General features: G+C 38.5%; 1 protein-coding gene across 1 annotated transcript in view; it reads left to right on the top strand.

The window, feature by feature from the left end:
- Positions 1-10,000, top strand: part of LOC143033595 (uncharacterized) — a 1,010,041-nt gene that overhangs the window by 772,779 nt on the left and 227,262 nt on the right. Inside the window, exon 4 of the mRNA XM_076199084.1 lies at positions 5,669-5,753. Within this exon, the coding sequence (XP_076055199.1) occupies positions 5,669-5,753 (85 nt within the window). The remainder of the gene's footprint in view (positions 1-5,668; positions 5,754-10,000) is intronic.

Here is a 10,000-nt window from a genome sequence, read left to right on the forward strand (position 1 = left end):
TTTTATGATTGGTTGTTTCTTCATTGTTTTTGTAAACCGCCTTAGGATTGTCTCAGCCTTCTGTACCAATGATTAGTGTCTATGTTAGTCTGATTGGGCATATGATGATTGGCTAGGAGGACCCGAGATGTGCTCTGCGGCTTGGCGGTACAGTGGTACCGCTCTCGATCGCTAAATCTGAGCCGGCACTTAACTAGTGGGCAAAGAGGCGTACGTTTGTATGATTCACCATGATCTTCGATCACGTGTTGGAATCATGATCGACAGCTATTTTCTTCCCGGAAAAGAGCTCAGAGCTCATATATGACCGATCTATGGGCAATGCTGTGACCTTACACGCACACAAACACACAACCCCCGCCCACTAGAGTTGGAGTAACGACCCGCAGCGCAGCGATACTGAAATTGTTTCAGCCCTGAGCGGGATTTGAACCTGGATCGCTGAAGTGACAGCCGGGAACTCTACCAACCGCGCCACCGAGTGTGTGTGTGTGTGTGTGTGTGTGTGTGTGTGTGTGTGTGTGTGTGTGTGTGTGTGTGTGTGTGTGTGTGTGTGTGTGTGTGTGTGTGTAAAGTTATATTATCGATAGATAAGGCTATAAATGAGCTCTGATCTCTCATCCGGTAAGGTAATGGCTGTCGATCACGAGTCAAGTACGTAATCTAAGACTGTGATAAATCATATAAACAAAATGGAAACTGCCAATCATAGGGAAGGATTTGTAAGCTTGGCACACCTCGCAGCGCGATTGGTTCCTTTGTGAGCACAGAAGGACCAATCAGAGATAGTTATTTTTGAAACAGGGGAAATAGATTATACATTCTCTATTTTTCATCCAGCTCGAGAAATATAAAAGAATATTTACTTCCGTTGTCGGAGTAATTTCTGTGTCCCAGTATCCATGCGAATGCGAGGCCCATTGTGTCTTGTTGGAGTGCAGTCTGATTCATTTTGTCGAGGGAAGGAAGTCCCGCAAGAAGTCTTGTGTTGTCCAAGAAAATTAAGCTTCTTGCAGTTCGTAAACGAAGCTTGTTAGTAAGCACATCAGTCCGGTTCTTGCTGTTCTTCAAACCTTGGCGAGTTTGGATTTCTTTCCAAAGATTTTTTTTTTTTTTTTTTTTTTTTTTTTTTTTTTTTTTTTTTACATTCAACGCAGGAAGTTAGTGAGTGAGTTGGTGGCTACATTCTGGTTTACCTTAAAATCTTTTATTTTTATTTTTTTCTTGTGCAAGAGTTTTTTCCTAGTTGATTCATTGCCTGGAGGAAGGTTAAACACTGAAAATATAAAACGAAACTTAAGAATCATTCAAGAAGGGCTGGCAATAACTTTAACCTTTCCATTATCAAAAAGAATTCACCTGAATAAAATTACTTGACAACCAGGCAACCCGTTGCTCCAGGTCTATTTTCCAGGAGACCCACAGCCCCTACGTAACCGCCAACGGCCACCGGGAGATTCCATAAATCACACATGGAAAAACTAGTGTGTTGATTTAATATGGAAACTTGCTGGCTGAGTGGGCTAGGGCGTTGTTTCTTGCGGCGAAGTTCGATAGGATGGTGGTTTGAACCCTGCCACCGGCGAAGTTGAACCAAGGGCATGGCTTATCAAATTTTATGCTACAGAGTCCTCTGTAAGGGGTGCCATCCTAGCCTCCTATTTAATTTGGAAGTGGATAGAAACAACTTCGCTAATGGCGTAGTCAATGAATGAAAAAAAAATCCTGCATAGGCAGTGCAATGTAGTACGGTTCAAAGCCTTAAGATTCATTTAGATAAACACCTTAGCAAATATGTTGTAATTCCTACCAGTTGAATTGGTCCGCTCGTTTATTAATGTCTTCGTTTGTCTATTCTTAGTATCCAACCTAGTTATGGACCAAAAAGTCTCCTGTCGTTATGTTCTCTCTACGTAATTCTTTGTCAGTATAGGAAAATGTAGAATGAGATAGTTTATGTTTTTCTTGATATAATGAATAGATAACAAACATGTGAAACTTGTTGAAAAGAGTTAACGTGACATAAACTATCTTTGTCATTATTGCTAAATATGCTATTTCTTATTAAGAACATAAGAATGAAGGAGACTGCAAGAGACCGTATGGCCTACACTAAGCAGTTCCATGTCCATTACCGCCTATCATCACTATCCATAAGATTATCTCATCTACTCTGAAAACAACTAATCATTTCAGCGCTCACTACATAGTTACTAAGTCTATTCCATTCGTTAATAAATGTTGGTAAACCAGTTCTTCCCTATTTTCTTGCCTAATATTCTTAGGTCCTTGAGACTTTGTTGTCCTTTTCTTATTATTTCCACATGTATAACTTATAAATAACCTATAAATGACTACATCAGTGACTAACATGGAAACTAGTTTTTAGTAAAGTTGTTAATTAAGATGATAAAATTATATATATATACATATATCCTTGCATAATATTCTTAGGTCCTTGAGACTTTGTTGTCCTTTTCTTATTATTTCCACATGTATAACTTATAAATAACCTATAAATTACTACAGCAGTGACTAACATGGAAACTAGTTTTTAGTAAACTTGTTAATTAAGATGATGAAATCATATATATATATGTATATATATATATATATATATATATATATATATATATATATATGTATATAAATATATCACAATAACGCGTGACGAAAAGATATTGCAGAAACCACAGGGAAATTAAAGTCGGAATACTGAACGTTTTCGTCTAATACTCTGAGGATGTCGTAATAGACGAAAACGTTCAGTATTCCAACTTTAATTTTCCTGTGGTTTCTGGAATATATATTATATATATATATATCATATACAAATGTTCTTTGTTCATATTAGTTTATTTTGAAAAAAAAAAATCTTAATCGTATTTACAGCTGGGAGTAGTAGAGCTATATAACATTAGTTTTTCAATATTTGATAACATGAATGTAATATTTTTTTCAAATGTTGCAAGGAGTTCAATATTATATATTCTAATCCTAATTTTGCTAGTATGTAATGGAGTATTTATGTCGCATGCATTTTTATGTCACGGCAATTCACCGAAAAGAAAAATAATTTTTTTTGATGGAGTAGAGAGCGGAGACAGATAAAAGGCTATCTGTGACCGCAGCTATCACCTTTTCAGTCTGTGGTTAGACAGCTGGTTCAACAGCAGCTTCAGCAGTTCTCTTGGGATCCGAACCTAAGCTTCCATGAACGTAAGACGAGATCATGACCTTATAAGCCAAGGGAACGCAACGAGGTCATAAAGCAAGGACATCATCCAAGCTCGACATTATGTGTTTTACATGTGTTGGTATGATGCAGGAGGTACTATGAGCATGATGCAGTATACTACGATACCATTGAAAAAGTACTCGTTATTTAAGCTTAAGAAATAATATGAGGAAATTATTTTGCTGGGGAACTAAATTCTAGCAAGCAATCGAAAAAATGAAAAAAAATCCAGTGAGCATAGCAGATGCTGCTTCCGTCGACTCTTCGAACTTAAAGCTGTCTTGCATGGCATTCCTGTAGTTTTTGAAAAACGTCGTTTCTTCTTTTGTTGATTGTGTGTTGGATGTCAAGGTCTACAAAAGGCGCCTTCACGTTCTCGTCGATCAAAGATTTGAAGTCCTCCAAGTTTCATTTTAGTTAGAAAATAAAACGAGTTCTTCTTTTGTTGATTGTGTGGATGTCAAACTCTTTGAAAGGCCCACGTTCTTGTCGATCAAAGACTTGGAGTCCTCCAAATCTCATTTTGATTAAAAAAAAAAACGATAATAATAATAATAAAAAACAATCTCGAGTTTTGAACAGATAAAGGAAAAACTTTGAACGCATAATTTCGTCTTTTTAAAGATTTAATAGGATCAACGAAGTATATTAGTTTTTTATGAATATTTTTTATCGACTTAATTTCTTCTTCTTCTTCTTCTTCTTCTTCTTCTTCTTCTTCTTCTTCTTCTTCTTCTTCTTCTTCTTCTTCTTCTTCTTCTTCTTCTTCTTCTTCTTCTTCTTCTTCTTCTTCTTTCCTTCAAATAATCTACATATTTTTATATTTAGCTGATTTACATAATTTGTAGACTTGATGTATTTATATTATATAATATATTTCTTCTATTAGATGGCAAATCATATGAATCATCAATGATTTTAAGAGAACATTTCTCTAACTTTCTATATCTACTTTGTTCTTTAAAGTTTAAACTCTGGAGGAAAATACAAAAGGCATCAGAATGTTCTTCCATTTAATACCAAGAGCGAGCGAGAGAGAGAGAGAGAGAGAGAGAGAGAGAGAGAGAGAGAGAGAGAGAGAGAGAGAGAGAGAGAGAGAGAGAGAGAGAGAGAGAGAGAGAGAGAGAGACAGAGAGAGAGAGAGAGAGAAAAGAGAGAGAGAGAGAGAGAGAGAGAAAAGAGAGAGAGAGAGAGAGAGAGAGAGAGAGAGAGAGAGAGAGAGAGAGAGAGAGAGAGAGAGAGAGAGAGAGAGAGAGAGAGAGAGCGAGCGTAAGTTAGGGGATTTTTTTTATTCAAAATTTTGAATCATTGTATTCGGAAAGAACATATTTATTTCAAAATAAAAAGAAAAGAGATAAGTCATGTTAGAATGTTTCTGGATTCGAATTTCAGATAGCAGTTGTTGTTATTGTATCACGACTATTATACAAAAGGAAACAATGTAATTTTGTAACAAGTAATTCTATTTTGGATAAATTGTTTTTCTTTCGGATGAGTTCTCGTGGAGAGGTGAAAGACGGGGACAGTCAAAACAAGCCTTACGTTGGTGTGTTATAATTCCAAGTAAGTTGTTGTTTGTTATTAAAGGATTTCCTGTAGTAGGAGTGATTTGTGTCCGTAAGACCTTGTTCACACATTAGCGGTTTCAACCGCCGCGGTTTCAACCACCGCTGTGGTTAAATTAGAGTATAAGTCAATGGGGACTCTCACACACAACCTGCAGTTTTTCCTTGACTATGCTGCACCGCCGCCGTTTCCGCGCGGTTCAAAACGCTAATGTGAACAGGGCCTTAAAATGAACAAAATTCGATCAAAAAGGGAATGGATTATTATGATTTCTTTTCTTTCCTTTACGTAAGGAATATAAGGAATTTCTTTTATACAAGGGATTTCTTTTGTTGTGGGAAATGGGTTATTCTAACAATCAGTCGTCAGCAAATCATAGATATAGTTATTGTTATCATATAAAGAAACAGGAAGTTTACTGGCCGAGCTCGTTGGAGCATCGTTACCTGCGGCGAAGGTCGAGGGGATGGTGGCTCGAACCCTGCCATCGCAGAAGTTGAACCAAGGGCTCGGTTCAATCAATTCCATGCTACAAAGTCATCTGTTAGGGGCACCGTCCCAGCCTCCCGATAGGAGGGGAGTTTGTGACGTTAAACATCATCATCATCATCATCATCATCATCATCATCATCATCATCATCATCATCATCATCATCATCATCATCATCATCATCATCATCATCATCATCATCATCATCAAGAAGCAAATTCAATAATTAATTTTTCAGATTTCACCAAAGGCTTAATCATGGACAGCTTTGTAACATTACTGGCTTTGTTAAGATAAAAGTGTGCATAACTATATAGCACGTTGTACATTATAATATGCAATCATAATGATTTAATATATTTTTCTCATTTCAGGTATGGAATACTGTGGACATCTCCAGATGTTCTTCGTGCATAAAGAACACTGTTCAGGCCAATTATCAAGACAACAGCATAACAGGTTGATGATCTAAGCTATTCTCTTTCGTTTGTACTAGACTAGAGTTAAGAGGTGAAAGGTTCATTGTAATGAACGGAACAGCTGAGGGGATAATAATGACGTAGAAGTAGAGATAAGTTGATAGTTGACCGAAAGCGAATCATGATGTTAAATGGAGGATTTATGTTTGTCAGATAATTTTACTGGATCATTTTCTATTCCGCTATAGAAGCAGTTGAGAATTTAAAAGAGATCTCTTGTTGTAAATGTTGCCCTTTACGAGAAGATTGGGTGACATCGTAGCACTTTTCACTTTTTATCAATGTTTTATTTTATGTATTTTCATTATTATCATTATTAACATTACTATTCATACATTCGTTTATTTTTATACTATTTTGTTTAATTCCTATAATCATTGTTGTTTATTGATTTAATTTGTTGTTATTGTCTTTTAGTTACCCGGTATTCTATTTATTTTATTATCATTCTATTTAATTATTTATCTCGTTTATTTATTGTCTATTATCTATTTTTATTTAATTTATTTTATTATTATTATCATTATCATTACTATTTTTTTCTTCTTCTTTTTCTTCTTTCCTTTCTTCTTCCTCCTACAAGTATAGGTGCGAAGGGTCCAGAAGCTCCTCCTCTTCCAAAAAATTCCAGAATATGAAGACAAGACTCTCTCTTGGCCAGGAAACTCTTCCAAAGTTTCTGTCAGCTGACTCATGAAAAACTTGGACGATGTTGGACTGACGCAGACGTGGCTGCCCAACGTGCTGACAGCCATCGAGTGCCAGATGGCACTCAGATGCTCCCAACCTCCCACTCAGCGCTCTCTCTCTCTCTCTCTCTCTCTCTCTCTCTCTCTCTCTCTCTCTCTCTCTCTCTCTCTATCTATCTATCTATCTATCTCTTTCATTTTGTCTCTCCCTCCTTCTCTCTCTCCATCTCTCCCTCTCTCTCTATCTCCTCTCTATTCTCTCTCTCTCTCTCTCTCTCTCTCTCTCTCTCTCTCTCTCTCTCTCTATCTATCTATCAATCTATCTATTTATCTATCTCTCTCTCTCTCCTCTCTCCTCCTCTCTCTCTCTTTCTCTCTCTCTCTCTCTCTCTCTCTCTCTCTCTCTCTCTCTCTCTCTCTCTCTCTTTTTCGTCCTCCTCCTCCTCCTCCTCCTCACACGAGACTCGCGCCGCTGCCTGCCCGATGCACTCCCTTGATCCTATGTCAACTGCAAATCGCGAAACTTCTCTCAGCCTCTCCAGGTTTTATGCTTTTGCTGTGCTGGTGGCACTCTCCGAGAAGTCAGGACGGCACTGCAAAGCTCCCTTGCATTCATTAGATAGTTCATATCAACTGTATTCACGTCGGATGTAGTGTGAAGAGATTCTATCTTTATCAAATGAAGTTTGGAGTTGTAGTCCCAGTTAGCCTACTTCAAGTGGCTTTGTTGTGTTCATCAGATAGAAGAAATCAACTGTATTCGTGTCAGATGTAGTGTAGTCTTTATTAAAGAAAGACCAGAATTGTATTCCCGTTTTGTCCATTTAAATTGGCTTTGCTGTACTTTCCACGAAGCCAATTTGGTCTTGGGCGTTATTTCAGTGACATAAGGACTCTTGTAACCTTTATTCGGGTTATTCCATCTCCCTTGTGAAGCAATTTATACGTCACACAAGTCGTCGTCTTCGTTATTGTTGTTGTTGTTGTATCAGATGTTTGTGTACCTAAGGATTACAAAGGATTACAAAGGCGGAGCATGCCGACAGGAGACCTTTTGGTCCATATCTAGGTCGGATGCGAAAAGAATCATAATAATAGTAAATTGATAAATAAAAACTATGATAATGTAAATAACAAATAAGATACATACAGAAATGCATAGGTATAGTTAAACAATAAACAAACAGGTAAATAGTAAATAATGATAAATTGACATATAACTAATAATAAATGAAAATCAAACAAACAAATCATAACAAAACAAAAACAAATAATATGAAATAAATTATAATCATTACCGCATCTTGCTTAGGTGTTTATTTAAATGATTCTTAAATCTTCGAACTGAAATACATTGCACAACCTGTGCAGGAAGTTTATTCCATTCATTAACTACACGGTTGGCGAAGTTGTTTCTACCTACTTCCAAATTGTATCTAACACCTCAAAGCCACTTTCTCTCTGTCGGAAAAAAAAAATACAGCATTGGTCTCATAATTTCGATCAGCCAATAGGAAGGTCCGTGTGATGACGTAATCAATATCGGAACCAATGAGCTGGAGCCAACAAAGGTACCCCTAATTACTGGTGGCTTGATGCCGACTAACGTGTTGGGCAAATTATCATTATGAAAGTGTATATACAAAAGGATTCTGGACTTGGGAATATTTTTGTAAATGCTTCGAGGATAGGGCTGTGTTGGATTTAGAAACTGTTTGTAAAAAGGATTTTGGACTTTCGCAGATGCATCGGAAATAGTACTGCGTTTGGATTGACCGAGAAAATATATATATTTTTTTAACTTTCACTCATCCGAAAGACAATTCAGCGGTTGGCTGGAACGATTTTCTACCACAAAGAATTAAACAGGGCACTTTTGAATTTGGGTGATCAAAATATCATGATCAAGGCAAGAGAACAAACGAATGACCTCAGGTCAGAAAAAATGGGATAATTGAGCTCAGGTCTTTGTGCATGACCACAACAAGACCTCCGGCTCGTTGGTCGCCGTGCCCTGCCAGCGTAGAGGTGGAAGGGTATGTGGAGGTGGAAGGGTATGTGGAGGTGGAAGGGTATATGGAGGTGGAAGAGTATGTGGAGGCGCCACTGGTCAATACACAAACTCTGTCGGTGCGTTTGGGTCCTTGTTTTAATTCGTCTCCATTTCTACACCACTCGACCCCTCCCCGAGGTGCAGACTCGATTTTAATATACTGATAATTCAAACGGGATGCTGTCATTTGAGAAGAATGGCTCCGTGGGCTGGCATGAGAACAGAAGGTTCCAGGGCATGGAGCTCTCTGGAACGAGCCATGGGGAGGGGGAAAAAGAAGTAGAAATTCAATTACGTCAAGATGATATATTTTTCTCCATCCGATCTAAAAGATGGCCCATGTGTTAAATTTTTGACTCGGGCCTTTTGCAGTGCTTCTTTAAATGAAGGTTGGGAGACGAAGGTGAGATGGTTGGAACAAGGATAGATATTTGTATGAGGGCTGCAGACGTATTGTGATGTTGAGGATGGTAAAAAGGGGACAGAAACCGGATGGAATGGAGCGGAGTAGAGTAAGAAAGGAGTAGTCATCAATTGCTGCCTCGAAAACTTGGAAACCCGGAGCCCCACTGTGTCTGGCAACGGTCCTCAGAACCTCCAACAGATCTCTGTGGGAAGAGACCTTGGACTTTGTGTTCTATCAGTGTGGGACGGTTTCTGTGTGGGAGGAGAGAAGTCACCGATTGTCAGTTGTCAGTAATAAATACAGTTGAAGTTAAGCGAGAGATCTTGGGTCCAACCCATACAGTAGACCGAATGCCATCCCCTGAGGGCTGCACTCCCTAGTGCAGGCAAGGGGCTGATGAATTTTGAGATTGGGCAGCTTGACTATCCATCGTGCAGGACCACAGCATTAAGAGGAATAGTCGTAAAGATGAACAATATAATGAAGTTTTAAGGATGCAAAGCCAGTAGAGAGGCGATCTCGTTCTTAGGGTTGTCTTGAGGCCACCTAACGGATCCGACCAGATTGGATTGTGCATGTCGGTCGGACAAACCAAAATCAGTAAATACACGTTCCAATCTGATCGGATTCGACCAGATTGGATTATGCATGTCGGTCGGACAATCCAAAACCAGTAAATACACGTTCCAATCTGATCGGATCCGACCAGATTAGATTGTGCATGTCGGTCGGACAAACCAAAACCAGTACATACACGTTCCAATCTGGTCGGATCCGACGAGATTGGATCTTGCATGTCGGTCGGACAAACCAAAATCAGTATATACACGATCCAATATGGTTGGATCCGACGATATTAGATCTTGTATGTCGGTCGAACAAACCAAAATCAGTATATACACGATCCAATATGGTTGGATCCGACCAGATTGGATTATGCATGTCGGTCGGACAATCCAAAACCAGTAAATACACGTTCCAATCTGATCGGATCCGACCAGATTAGATTGTGCATGTCGGTCGGACAAACCAAAACCAGTACATACACGTTCCAATCTGGTCGGATCCGACAAAATTGT

This window comes from Oratosquilla oratoria, chromosome 16 (genome assembly GCF_046742065.1).
Source record: "Oratosquilla oratoria isolate Oo_2021 chromosome 16, ASM4674206v1, whole genome shotgun sequence".
Classification (NCBI taxonomy): Eukaryota; Metazoa; Arthropoda; class Malacostraca; order Stomatopoda; family Squillidae; genus Oratosquilla; species Oratosquilla oratoria.